The 14,381-nt window shown below is 33.1% G+C and overlaps 2 protein-coding genes across 2 annotated transcripts; both read right to left on the reverse strand.

Moving 5' to 3' along the window:
- Positions 1 to 8,791: 8,791 nt before the first annotated feature.
- LOC119614276 (reticulocyte binding protein 2 homolog b) lies at positions 8,792 to 13,138 on the reverse strand. Its single transcript, XM_037970416.1, has 4 exons — positions 12,883 to 13,138; positions 12,682 to 12,783; positions 12,218 to 12,615; positions 8,792 to 10,971 (listed from the first exon to the last, which is right to left on the reverse strand). The coding sequence occupies exons 1-4, from the start codon at positions 12,979 to 12,981 to the stop codon at positions 9,066 to 9,068; spliced, it is 2,505 nt and encodes an 834-aa protein (XP_037826344.1). The 5' UTR covers positions 12,982 to 13,138; the 3' UTR covers positions 8,792 to 9,065.
- Positions 13,139 to 13,868: 730 nt separating this feature from the next.
- LOC119614275 lies at positions 13,869 to 14,374 on the reverse strand. Its single transcript, XM_037970414.1, has one exon. The coding sequence runs from the start codon at positions 14,230 to 14,232 to the stop codon at positions 13,897 to 13,899; it is 336 nt and encodes a 111-aa protein (XP_037826342.1). The 5' UTR covers positions 14,233 to 14,374; the 3' UTR covers positions 13,869 to 13,896.
- Between the last annotated feature and the right edge of the window lie 7 nt (positions 14,375 to 14,381).

Raw genomic sequence — 14,381 nt, forward strand, 5'->3', positions numbered from 1 at the left:
GGAGATATAGGTGCAGTACAGGTGCTCTATGTAGCCTCGTATGGATCCCCATTACACATACTATTTAAATATTATTTGGAAACCATTGTAAATTTGGATATCATGGGTATTATTTCAGGTTTTTATTCTACTATTCAGTGCCTGGGATGGAAAGATTTTTATTCTAAGTATGTACTTTGAATTAATTTGTTTTTCTTTTCACAAAATGCTTATTGGAAAGTAAACACCTACTAAGAGTATTCATGTTGCAATATGAAATAAAACATTTTATTTTTGTCGGTAAATTATTAAGATTTTTTGAATTTTTTTTTTATATTTTTCGGGATTTAGAAATCCCGAAAATCCCGGGATCCCGATATCGGGATTCCGGGATTTATTTAAAAATCCCGAATTCCGGGATTTCTAAAAACCAGTCCCGATTGGCATCCCTAATCATGTCATTGCCACAAGAGAATTTGTTGTTGTTTTTTATTCCTTACTTCACATTTGTTTTGTTTTTGCATTTCTTTTTTCTTTCTTTATTTATTTTTTGATTGCCTCATCATAACTGTTATTATACTGCTGTCACTGGCAGAGCATTTAACCTTTAAATGTTCTAGTTCTGTTCTAGTTCTGTTCTAGTTTTGTTCTAGTTCTGTTCTAGTTCTGTTCTAGTTCTGTTCTAGTTCTGTTCTAGTTCTGTTCTAGTTCTGTTCTAGTTCTGTTCTAGTTCTGTTCTAGTTCTGTTCTAGTTCTGTTCTAGTTCTGTTCTAGTTCTGTTCTAGTTCTGTTCTAGTTCTGTTCTAGTTCTGTTCTAGTTCTGTTCTAGTTCTGTTCTAGATCTGTTCTAGTTCTGTTCTAGTTCTGTTCTAGTTCTGTTCTAGTTCTGTTCTAGTTACGTCTAGTTCCGTCTAGTTCTGTTCTAGTTCTGTTCTAGTTCTGTTCTAGTTCTGTTCTAGTTCGTTCTAATTCTGTTCTAGTTCTGTTCTAGTTCTGTTCTAGTTCTGTTCTAGTTCTGTTCTAGTTCTGTTCTAGTTCTGTTCTAATCTGTTCTAGATCTGTTCTAGATCTGTTCTAGTTCTGTTCTAGTTCTGTTCTAGTTCTGTTTTAGTTCTGTTCTAATTCTGTTCTAGATCTGTTCTAGATCTGTTCTAGTTCTGTTCTAGTTCTGTTCTAGTTCTGTTCTAGTTCTGTTCTAGTTCTGTTCTAATTCTGTTCTAGATCTGTTCTAGATCTGTTCTAGTTCTGTTCTAGTTCTGTTCTAGTTCTGTTCTAGTTCTGTTCTAGTTCTGTTCTAGTTCTGTTCTAGTTCTGTTCTAATTCTGTTCTAGATCTGTTCTAGTTCTGTTCTCGTTCTGTTCTAGTTCTGTTCTAGTTCTGTTCTAATTCTGTTCTAGATCTGTTCTAGTTCTGTTCTAGTTCTGTTCTAGTTCTGTTCTAGTTCTGTTCTAGTTCTGTTCTAATCTGTTCTAGATCTGTTCTAGATCTGTTCTAGTTCTGTTCTAGTTCTGTTCTAGTTCTGTTTTAGTTCTGTTCTAATTCTGTTCTAGATCTGTTCTAGATCTGTTCTAGTTCTGTTCTAGTTCTGTTCTAGTTCTGTTCTAGTTCTGTTCTAGTTCTGTTCTAGTTCTGTTCTAATTCTGTTCTAGATCTGTTCTAGATCTGTTCTAGTTCTGTTCTAGTTCTGTTCTAGTTCTGTTCTAGTTCTGTTCTAGTTCTGTTCTAGTTCTGTTCTAGTTCTGTTCTAGTTCTGTTCTAGTTCTGTTCTAATTCTGTTCTAGATCTGTTCTAGTTCTGTTCTAGTTCTGTTCTAGTTCTGTTCTAGTTCTGTTCTAATTCTGTTCTAGATCTGTTCTAGATCTGTTCTAGATCTGTTCTAGTTCTGTTTTAGTTCTGTTCTAGTTCTGTTCTAGTTCTGTTCTAGTTCTGTTCTAGTTCTGTTCTAGTTCTGTTCTAGTTCTGTTCTAGTTCTGTTCTAGTTCTGTTCTAGTTCTTTTCTAGTTCTGTTCTAGTTCTGTTCTAGTTCTGTTCTAGTTCTGTTCTAGTTCTGTTCTAGTTCTGTTCTAGTTCTGTTCTAGTTCTGTTCTAGTTCTGTTCTAATTCTGTTCTAGATCTGTTCTAGTTCTGTTCTAGTTCTGTTCTAGTTCTGTTCTAGTTCTGTTCTAATTCTGTTCTAGATCTGTTCTAGATCTGTTCTAGTTCTGTTCTAGTTCTGTTCTAGTTCTGTTCTAGTTCTGTTCTAGTTCTGTTCTAGTTCTGTTCTAGTTCTGTTCTAGTTCTGTTCTAGTTCTGTTCTAGTTCTGTTCTAGTTATGTTCTAATTCTGTTCTAGATCTGTTCTAGATCTGTTCTAGTTCTAGTTCTGTTCTAGTTCTGTTCTAGTTCTGTTCTAGTTCTGTTCTAGTTCTGTTCTAGTTCTGTTCTAGTTCTGTTCTAGTTCTGTTCTAGTTCTGTTCTAGTTCTGTTCTAGTTCTGTTCTAGTTCTGTTCTAGTTCTGTTCTAGTTCCGTCTAGTTCCGTCTAGTTCTGTTCTAGGTCTCTTCTAGTTCTGTTCTAGTTCTGTTCTAGTTCTGTTCTAGTTCTGTTCTAGTTCTGTTCTAGTTCTGTTCTAGTTCTGTTCTAGTTCTGTTCTAGTTCTGTTCTAGTTCTGTTCTAGTTCTGTTCTAGTTCTGTTCTAGTTCTGTTCTAGTTCTGTTCTAGTTCTGTTCTAGTTCTGTTCTAGTTCTGTTCTAGTTCTGTTCTAGTTCTGTTCTAGTTCTGTTCTAGTTCTGTTCTAGTTCTGTTCTAGTTCTGTTCTAGTTCTGTTCTAGTTCTGTTCTAGTTCTGTTCTAGTTCTGTTCTAGTTCTGTTCTAGTTCTAGTTCTGTTCTAGTTCTGTTCTAGTTCTGTTCTAGTTCTGTTCTAGTTCTGTTCTAGTTCTGTTCTAGTTCTGTTCTAGTTCTGTTCTAGTTCTGTTCTAGTTCTGTTCAAGTTCTGTTCTAGTTCTGTTCTAATTTTTGTCTCCCTCTTACGTTTAAAGGTTAATCTAATAACTACACTATGCAACTGTGTGTGAGTCAATGTTCTTTTTGCTTTTGTTTCTCCTTTCTAACAAGTCAAATACTTGCTTTTGTTGTTTTATTCTTATTTGCTTTTGTACAACAAAAGCAAATAAGAATGTACTATAGTTGTTTGTGTACTGTTTACTTTAAAGAGGGTGTCTTTGTTGGTTTGAGTTAAAAAAAGTTGAAGTTGTTGTTGTATTTAGACTTGTTGTTTTTAAGAATATCAGGTATGGAAAATTGAAATAGTACTCACTAGACTATAGACTAGACTATAGACTAGACTATAGACTAGACTATAGACTAGACTATAGACTAGACTAGACTATATACTAGACTATAGACTAGACTATAGACTAGACTATAGAAAAGACTATAGACTAGAGTATAGACTAGACTATAGACTAGACTATAGACTAGACTATAGACTAGACTATAGACAAGACTAGAGACTAGACTATAGACTAGACTATAGTCTATAGACTAGACTACAGACTAGACTATAGACTAGACTATAGACTAAACTATAGACTAGACTATAGACTAGACTATAGACTAGACTATAGACTAGACTATAGACTAGACTATAGACTAGACTATAGACTAGACTATAGACTAGACTATAGACTAGACTATAGACTAGACTATAGACTAGACTATTAGACTAGACTATAGACTAGACTATAGACTAGACTATAGACTAGACTATAGACTAGACTATAGACTAGACTATAGACTAGGACTAAAGACTAGACTATAGACTAGACTATAGACTAGACTATAGACTAGACTATAGACTAGACTATAGACTAGACTATAGACTAGACTATAGACTAGACTATAGACTAGACTATAGACTAGACTATAGACTAGACTATAGACTAGACTATAGACTAGACTATAGACTAGACTATAGACTAGACTATAGACTAGACTATAGATAGACTAGAACTTAGACTAGACTATAGACTAGACTATAGACTAGACATAGACTAGACTATAGACTAGACTATAGACTAGACTATAGACTAGACTATAGACTAGACTATAGACTAGACTATAGATAGACTATAGACTAGGACTATAGACTAGACTATAGACTAGACTATAGACTAGACTATATACTAACTATAGACTAGACTATAGACTAGACTATAGACTAGACTATAGACTAGACTATAGACTAGACTATAGACTAGACTATAGACTAGACTATAGACTAGACTAGAGCTAGGATAGACTATGACAAGACTATAGACAAGACTAGAGACTAGACTATAGACTAGACTATAGACTAGACTATAGACTAGACTATAGACTAGACTATAGACTAGACTATAGACAGACTATAGACTAGACTATAGACTAGACTATAGACTAGACTATAGACATAGACTAGACTATAGACTAGACTATAGACTAGACTATAGACTAGACTATAGACTAGACTATAGACTAGACTATAGACTAGACTATAGACTAGACTATAGACTAGACTATAGACTAGACTATAGACTAGACTATAGACTAGACTATAGACTAGACTATAGACTAGACTATAGACTAGACTATAGACTAGACTATAGACTAGACTATAGACTAGACTATAGACTAGACTATAGACTAGACTATAGACTAGACTATAGACTAGACTATAGACTAGACTAGACTATAGACTAGACTATAGACTAGACTATAGACTAGACTATAGACTAGACTATAGACTAGACTAGACTATAGACTAGACTAGACTATAGACTAGACTATAGACTAGACTAGACTAGACTAGACTATAGACTAGACTAGACTAGACTATAGACTAGACTAGACTAGACTATAGTTTAGACTAGACTATAGACTAGACTAGACTATAGACTAGACTATAGACTAGACTATAGACTAGACTATAGACTAGACTATAGACTAGACTATAGACTAGACTATAGACTAGACTATAGACTAGACTATAGACTAGACTATAGACTAGACTATAGACTAGACTATAGACTAGACTATTGACTAGACTATAGACTAGACTATAGACTAGACTATAGACTAGACTAGACTATAGACTAGACTATAGACTAGACTAGACTAGACTATAGACTAGACTAGACTAGACTATAGACTAGACTATAGACTAAACTATAGACTAGACTCTAGACTAGACTAGTTTAGTATATATTCTAGTCAATAACTGCTGTAAAAAGTACTATATTATTACATTTTCCATGCCTGAAGAGGAGTATAAAGAGGACGATGGATTTCTTTTATTTTAACCATGTTTGAGTGTGTTTGTGCAAGAGAAAAAGAAAAGGTGTGGGGGTTTTTTTATTACTCTGACGTTGTCATCGTTTGTTTCTTGTAGTTTTTGTTGTTGTTCTTGTTGCAGCAACACACTTGTTGGTGGTAAGCGAATGAATGAAAGAAGGTGGTTTAATAATGATGTGACGTTTGTGTTTGTTTTTGTTCTTTTCTTTTTAGCTCTTTTTTGTTTTCTTGACTACTTCTTTTCCTACTTTTAACACAAAATTCTTTTCTTAAACTTGTTATTGTTGTTTGTAATGTATTTCTCTTGTTTTAAAGTAAAAAAATCTTGTAATATTTACCCTGCTAAAATGTTGTTGTTGTTAATGGCGGTGGCCCAAGGAATATGTGAATATGAAAATTCTGTTTAAATATTTATTAAATAATTAATATTTATTTAGCTTTAGACTAAATAAATAACACAAGTTTAACCTTGTTAACACGACACAATAACTTCGCACTTCTTTTTTTTTCTTTTCTTCTTGCAGCTGTGAAATATTATTATTTAATATTATTTAATATTTGTTTAATAATTTTTTATATGCAAAACAGCTGTTTTATTACTTTGCAATTACTTTAATTAGTATAATTTGCTTAAAAATTCTCACAATTTTAATAATTTCAAAGCAACTTTTACTTTTTGTAGCAAAAAAAAACACTCTATTACTTCTAAAACACTTTGCTTTTCATTAACTTCTATCCTTTTTTAGTAAATTTTAATATTTTCTTTAATTTCTTAACAAAATTTTGTTAATTTATGTTTTTCCTTTTTTAAAACCAAGTTGTTTATTTAGTTTGTTATTAATTTATTTCACTTTTTTCTATTTGTCAAACTTTACTTTTAGTTAACACCCGCCGCTTTCGTTTAAATTGTGTTGTTTTCGTTTACGCGTTTCATTTGCAACTGTGTTTTTTGGGGCTGACGGTGGCCGCGTAACACAGTTTTCCTTTTTTGTGTTTTTTTTCGGTGTTTTTCTTTTTATTTCTTTTCTGTCTTTGTTGTTTTTGTTATCAGAACTTTTAAGCCAATAACAAATAATACATATTCTAATAAGAAATAAATATTTGTAAAGCTCTTTTTTCTTATGGCTTGTTTTTTCAAATGCGCAGCTTTTTTTACTCAGTGGCTGAAAAAGAGCTTTGTTTGTTTAGGTGAGTTACTCTCTGAGTGTATAAATGACGTCTTGTTGTTAACGGTATTTTATTAATTTAAACTAGTTTAAATGAAAGAGCTGCCAGATTGTTGAAACAGAAATGTATGACTTTTAAATCGACTTTTTACGACAGTTAGTTTAAACTAGATTAAATGAAAGAGCTGCCAGATTGTTGTTAGCTAGACTAGACTATAGACTAGATTATAGCCCAGACTATAGGATAGACCACAAGGCTAAATACCAGACTATAGACTAGATTATAGCCCAGACTATAGACTAGACTATAGGATAGACCATACACTAGGCTAAATACCAGACGATAGACTAGACTATAGACTAGCCTATAGACTAGACTATAGACTAGACTATAGACTAGACTATAGACTAGACTATAGACTAGACTATAGACTAGACTATAGACTAGACTAGACTATAGACTATAGACTAGACTATAGACTAGACTATGGACTAGACTATAGACTAGACTATAGACTAGACTATAGACTAGACTATAGACTAGACTATAGACTAGACTATAGACTAGACTATAGACTAAACTATAGACTAGACTATAGACTAGACTATAGACTATACTATAGACTAGACTAGACTATAGACTAGACTAGACTATAGACTAGACTATAGACTAGACTATAGACTAGACTATAGACTAGACTATAGACTAGACTATAGACTAGACTATAGACTAGACTATAGACTAGACTATAGACTAGACTATAGACTAGACTATAGACTAGACTATAGACTAGACTATAGACTAGACTATAGACTAGACTATAGACTAGACTATAGACTAGACTATAGACTATACTATAGACTAGGCTAGACTATAGACTAGACTATAGACTAGACTATAGACTAGGCTATAGACTAGACTATAGACTTGACTATAGACTAGACTATAGACAAGACTATAGACTAGACTATAGACTGGACTATAGACTAGATTATAGACTAGACTATAGACTAGACTATAGACTGGACTATAGACTAGACTATAGACTAGACTAGACTATGGACTATACTATAGACTAGACTATAGACTATACTATAGACTAGACTATAGACTAGACTACAGACTAGACTATAGACTAGACTACAGACTAGACTATAGACTAGACTATAGACTAGACTATAGACTAGACTATAGACTAGACTATAGACTAGACTATAGACTAGACTATGGACTATACTATAGACTAGACTATAGACTAGACTATAGACTAGACTATAGACTATACTATAGACTAGACTATAGACTAGACTACAGACTAGACTATAGACTAAATTATAGACTAGATTATAGACTAGAGTATAGACTAGACTATAGACTAGACTATAGACTAGACTATAGACTAGACTATATACTATACTATAGACTAGACTATAGACTAGACTATAGACTAGACTATAGACTAGACTACAGACTAGACTAGATTATAGACTAGATTATAGACTAGAGTATAGACTGGACAATAGACTAGACTATATACTATACTATAGACTAGACTAGACTATAGACTAGAATATAGACCAGACTATAGGCTAGACTATAGACTAGACTATAGACTAAACTGTAGACTAGACTATAGACTCGACTATAGACTAGACTATAGACTAGACTATAGACTAGACTATAGACTAGACTATAGACTAGACTATAGACTAGACCATAGACTAGACTATAGACTAGACTATAGACTAGACTATTGACTAGACTAGACTATAGACTAGACTATAGACTAGACTATAGACCAGACTATAGGCTAGACTATAGACCAGACTATAGGCTAGACTATAGACTAGACTATAGACTAGACTATAGACTAGACTATAGACTAGACTATAGACTAGACTATAGACTAGACTATAGACTAGACTATAGACTAGACTATAGACTAGACTATAGACCAGACTATAGATTATTTGATTTTTTCTTTTTATTTCTATTTAAAGATCTTTTCATTTTTTTTCTTTTTATTTCTCTTTAAAGATCATCTGTTTTCAGTACTCCAAAGAAACTTACCTGAATTGTGAATGTATAACTCCAGAGAAGAACTCCTATATTTTCTCTCTATTTGAGGGAACATCTCCTGCATGTTGATTTCATTTCTCTTAAGATCATGAAAACATTTGAAGACGTTTTTGAATTTCTTTAAAGATCACATAAGTCTAGAGAAGATCACACGAACTTTAGACTCACTTACTTTATAAAAGATCACTTCCAGCAAAGATCTCACGAGGGTCTCATAACAGCTTTCCTCTAGAGTAAAATATTTTTAGAAGTTTCCGTAGATATTATGAATAAATGTATATTAAATTACATATAAAAAAATAGCACAAAAAAATACTTCTTGGTAAAAGTAATATAGAATATCTATAGACTAATACAGAGATAGAGAGAAAAACCTTGTTAAAACAAGTTGTAAAGTTTATGAACGCTATATAGAAAAATCAGTATAAAAAATAACAAATTTATAATAGAATTTAGTTCCGAAAATCATACAACAAATAAAATAAAGATTTTCATTTAGATTCTAGAAGAAAACAAAGTAAAATTGAAAGTTCAAAATCTTTTACGATTATTACTATGAGGATGATAGGAAACGGGGGGATGATAGTGTTGGCGTGAATGATGTATAGCATCTGTTGAGGCGGAAGAGGATTTTGTAGAATATTTGCTGGGAAGATAGGCAGCATAATTACGTTGAGGCAATTTGTCCAGCAAAAGAGAAGGTGAAATAGTTTTAGGTTTTAAGTCATGACGGGAAGAGGTATTAGTAAATAAGGGTGATGTGTTATATTCCTGTGAAGAATTAGAATTACAGCGTTTTCTTATGTTAATATTAGCCGTTAGAAGATGAGTATTTGAGTTGACCGAAGAACTACTGTTTGTCGCAGAGCTGCAGTCGGAATCACATTCACTTATGGATTGTAAAGTTTTATTATCGGGTCTTAAAGATTTCCTCTTGCGTGTACGATTTGCTATGCAAGATATTTCAAATTTACTATCCTTTTCCTCATAACCATCGTCCACAATGAAATTATCCATATCTGTATCGACCATAACCTCATGTAATTGTGATTCCTCATCTGATTCCTCTTCTGTTTCTGGTTCTGTTGGCAGTTCTTCATCTGTTTCATGGATTTTTTCATAGATTTGTGACATTTCATAAAGTGATTGTGGCGTGTAATTGCTTGCGGCACATATTGTTTTACGTCTTGTCCTAACCGCTATGCAGGATATATTTAAGGGATTTTCGGATTGTTGTTTTATCGTTTCACTGTTTGTTTTATTACTACTTTGACAATTTAAAGATCTGCGTCTAGTTCTTTTAGCTATGCAGGATATATCCAAATTGGTTTTATGATTTTCTTCATCTTTTAAGGGCACAAATTTACTTTTCTCCCTTTTCGTTTCTTTTGCATTTGGAAATCTTTGATTATTCGTTAAATTAACTTCATTCTTTTTATTTTCCTTTTCGTTAGAAGTCGTTGTCACCATATGTTGTTGATTTGTTGAGTCTTGGTGTTTATTTTGTGTAAGAGATCTTCTAGTTCTTAATGCTATACAGCTGATATTCTTTTGTTTTTCTACAATTTTAGTGAAATTTTCTAAAGGATCATCATCCTCATCACTTTCTTCGCTCATTAAAGTCTCCTCCAAATTATCATCTTCCATTTGGTCTTTCTTCTCCTCTAAACGTTTGTGTTTAGCTGGTCCTACTGCCTCTTCTTCATCTTCTGAATCCTTTAAAACATTAGTTGACTTTCTTTTACGTTGTGTTAGCTTTATTTCCTCTTCATCGCTGGAGCGGCTATCATGTTTACTGCTTTCACTATCAGTTTTTAAACGTCTTATATTAACTTTACTTCTAGGTTTAATTTCTTCATCTGAAATATCGTTACTTGTTTCTGTATCACTTCGTATTCTTAAAGTTCTTCTGCTTTTCGAGGTCTGTGGCAAATCTGAGTTTTCCGAGTCACTTCTTAAACGTCTGTTATTTCCCCGTTTTTGTCTTCTTACTGCTGCCAATACCATTTCTTCATCTGTACTCTCTTCATCATCATTGTGATGATGCGTTCCGGAATCTCTTTTATTATCCATCTTATTCCTATTTGATCCTATTAATCTGTTGACTATATCTAAATCTTCCTTATCACTAACATGACACACATCAATGTATTCTTCCTCGTTATCTGCCGTCTGTGATTGTAAATTAAGACTTTCTCGTCCACTGTCACCTTCTTCCAAAGCTATAGTACAATCGGCACAATGAAATCGTTTGCCACCATTGGGCAAACATTGTCGATGCATAGCTGTGGAGCCGCAAGTACTACACATTACGAAAGGATTGAGATCACTACTTGCTTTACGGCCTTTACGATTTTTACACTCTTGGGCGGCACATTCGTTAGGTCGTTCTAGGAGCTCGGCAAAGGCATTGGGTTCCAGTTCCCAGGCGGCATCTCTGATGAAAGGAAAAAAATTTACGGTTAATAATCTATGGTCAGAACAATAGTCTAGTATACAGTCTGGACTATAGTCTAGTTTATAGTCTGGACAATAGTCTAGTCTATAGTCTGGACTATAGTCTAGTCTATAGTCTGGACTATAGTCTAGTCTATAGTCTGGACTATAGTCTAGTCTATAGTCTGGACTATAGTCTAGTCCATAGTCTGGACTATAGTCTAGTCTATAGTCTAGTCTATAGTCTAGTCTATAGTCTAGTCTATAGTCTAGTCTATAGTCTAGTCTAGTCTATAGTCTAGTCTATAGTCTAGTCTATAGTCTAGTCTATAGTCTAGTCTATAGTCTAGTCTATAGTCTAGTCTATAGTCTAGTCTATAGTCTAGTCTATAGTCTAGTCTATGGTCTAGTCTATAGTCTAGTCTATAGTCTAGTCTATAGTCTAGTCTATAGTCTAGTCTATAGTCTAGTCTATAGTCTAGTCTATAGTCTAGTCTATAGCCTAGTCTATAGTATAGTCTATAGTCTAGTCTGTAGTCTAGTCTATAGTCTAGTCTATAGTCTAGTCTATAGTCTAGTCTATAGTCTAGTCTATAGTCTAGTCTATAGTCTAGTCTATAGTCTAGTCTATAGTCTAGTCTATAGTCTAGTCTATAGTCTAGTCTATAGTCTAGTCTATAGTCTAGTCTATAGTCTAGTCTATAGTCTAGTCTATAGTCTAGTCTATAGTCTAGTCTATAGTCTAGTCTATAGTCTAGTCTATAGTCTAGTCTATAGTCTAGTCTATAGTCTAGTCTATAGTCTAGTCTATAGTCTAGTCTAGTCTATAGTCTAGTCTATAGTCTTGTTTATAGTCTGGACTATTGTCTAGTCTATAGTGTGGACTATAGTCTAGTCTATAGTCTGGACTATAGTCTAGTCTATAGTTTGGACTATAATCTAGTCTATAGTCTGGACTATAATCTAGTCTATAGTCTGGACTATAATCTAGTCTATAGTCTGGACTATAGTCTAGTCTATGGTCTGGACTATAGTCTGGACTTTTGTCTAGTCTATAGTCTGGACTTTTTTTTAGTCTGTAGTCTGGACTATAGTCTAGTCTATAGTCTGGACTATAGTCTAGTCTATAGTCTGGACTATAGTCTAGTCTATAGTCTGGACCATAGTCTAGACTATATTCTAATCTATGGTCTGAACTATAGTCCAATCCTTAAAATATTTTCCAAAAAAGTGAACAAACAACTTACTGATTAGGTATAAATATTCCTCTTGCCGGAAGTTTTTCACGAAATACATCGGAATCATTGCACAGCGGACACTTGAAGAAATAACCCGCCGTCTTGGCAAACTTTTGTAAGCACAGCTTGTGAAACCAACCATTACGGCAGCAAGGAGTCAAAATCATATTAACACTATTGAATTTCTCTTCAGGGCTGCACAAATTATCATAACAAATAAGACAAGTCTCCTTGGGAGACGGTCGCTGTTTGACTTTCTTAGCATGGCTATGGCAATAGGAGCGATAATCATGACAAAATTGATTTTCAGCACTATGTTCCAAACCACAAATAAAATGAAAAGTACGACGGCATTTCATATTACAACAGCCAATATTGGCATATTTTTTATGGCAGTAGCAGCATTTCTATAAAAAAGCGCTCAAATTAACACACAATTTCCTTAAGAAATCTAGAAAATCATTTCCACTTACCAATAAACTAATACGCTGCACTTCCTGTTTAATATCAGCCTCTAAGAAACCCAAGAAGCCTTCGTCATCTGCACCATTTTGTGATAAATTTGAAGATAAATACTAGAAAACAACAACAATAAAAATATGTATTACAAATCCTTTGTCCTTTTGTTGTCTCAAATTACAGTGGCCGCTACTTTCTCGTCCTTTCACACTTACCAGACAATAGGTGTGTACACCGAAATGTTTATTTTTCAAAAATTCTCCATATTGTATATCATCTTTTTTATTAGATTTGCATAATATGCAAGTATCCATTATATAGTTTAATATTTTTAGATTTATTTCAATTTTTTATAACAACTTTTAGCAAAATACAAATATAAACAAAATATAATTCACGTTTTTTTGGCGAGAACAAAAAATATAATTTAAACAACCCAAGCGCGTAGCTCTGCGCCGTCAAATATTAACGGCGGCGGCGACTGACACTAGAAATGTCGGCGACGACTTTAAATCGACTGTAAGCCGGGTAAGTTTTCAACTATTTTTAATTTTTAAATTTTAAACGATTTAAATAAAGACGGAATCCGAGAGATAAAAAAGTGGAAGATCTTTGGGTGAAGGTTTATAAGAAGAACTATAGACAATGATAGCAACCGTTTTGAAAAGGTGATAAGGTATCGGTATTTTGGCTTAATTCGGTAGCGGTATCTTAGCGTTATCGGTATTTTGACTTATTTCGGTATCTGTACTTTAGTGTACCGGTATATTGGCATATTTTTGTAATGGTAACGGTAGTGTACTAAAAATATATTTTTTTTTATTTATTCTCCGTAATAAAAAAGCCTATTTAGACAAAATAATATTCTATAAACCGAGTCCGAGTAGATTTCTTGTTTAAAAACGAATCTGCATACAGATTTTTATACAATCAGTTTTCTGGTTTTTATTTTAGCCTATAGTCTAGAACAGTTATTTTCGTTTTTCCTGCATTAATTTGTTTTAGCGTTTTTTGTTACTAGTATATGGGCAGCACTTTTAAATGGTCGTACTTTTAATATTGAAAAAACGCTCTAAATCTACCGCTGTATTGTTTACATTCAACATTATTTTCTTGTTCCTTTATTATAATTATTTAATTATTATTGTAATTTATTATTTCTTAATATTTTTTTTACGTTTTATTAAAAAAATAAATGGTCTTTTAAATTTTTGTAACAATATTTTATTTTAATTCTCCTTATCGTTAGTATTATCAAATTCTTTCTCTTCGACTTTGGTAAAGCCCTTATATCTTATAATTTTACCCTTTTCCACATTCAAACGTTTACTGAATTGTACCGCTTGAGATTCTTGCTTCTCTTCATCCGTTTTATAACCATAATAGTGTGCCCAATCACTGCGTCCCGTAAAAGCCATATAGCAGACAAAACCAAAAGCATTCCAGGCTACTACAGCATACATTAAACTCAGGCGGCGTTTCCATAAAGCAGCCTGTAATTCCGGTATAGGGTTGGTGTTACGTCTAACCAAACGGCGCAGCCATTTCATTTGGAATAAGGACATTTTTTAATAAATGTTTAATAAAGTTATATAAAACCGTCAAAAAAAAATGTAAACAAATGTGCAAAGAATTTTAACAAGAAAACGAGAGGGAAAAACAGCTGTTGAAGACAGCGGCTGTTTTTCGTTGAAGAGTTGTAGTTTTTGGTATT

The sequence above is a fragment of the Lucilia sericata genome, unplaced genomic scaffold (genome assembly GCF_015586225.1).
Source record: "Lucilia sericata isolate MDLA Ls3-8-SP2 unplaced genomic scaffold, ASM1558622v1 Contig002745F_arrow, whole genome shotgun sequence".
Classification (NCBI taxonomy): Eukaryota; Metazoa; Arthropoda; class Insecta; order Diptera; family Calliphoridae; genus Lucilia; species Lucilia sericata.

What these genes read in the sequence shown, in the direction of transcription:
- LOC119614276 (XM_037970416.1), bottom strand. Translation starts at nt 12,981, where the DNA reads ATGGATACTTGCATATTATGCAAATCTAATAAAAAAGATGATATACAA. An exon ending in GTGTACACACCTATTGTCTG is followed by an intron (nt 12,784 to 12,882) that starts GTAAGTGTGAAA and finishes GTTGTTTTCTAG; the next exon opens with TATTTATCTTCAAATTTATC. An exon ending in GGAATATTTATACCTAATCA is followed by an intron (nt 10,972 to 12,217) that starts GTAAGTTGTTTG and finishes TCCTTTCATCAG; the next exon opens with AGATGCCGCCTGGGAACTGG.
- LOC119614275 (XM_037970414.1), bottom strand. Translation starts at nt 14,232, where the DNA reads ATGTCCTTATTCCAAATGAAATGGCTGCGCCGTTTGGTTAGACGTAAC.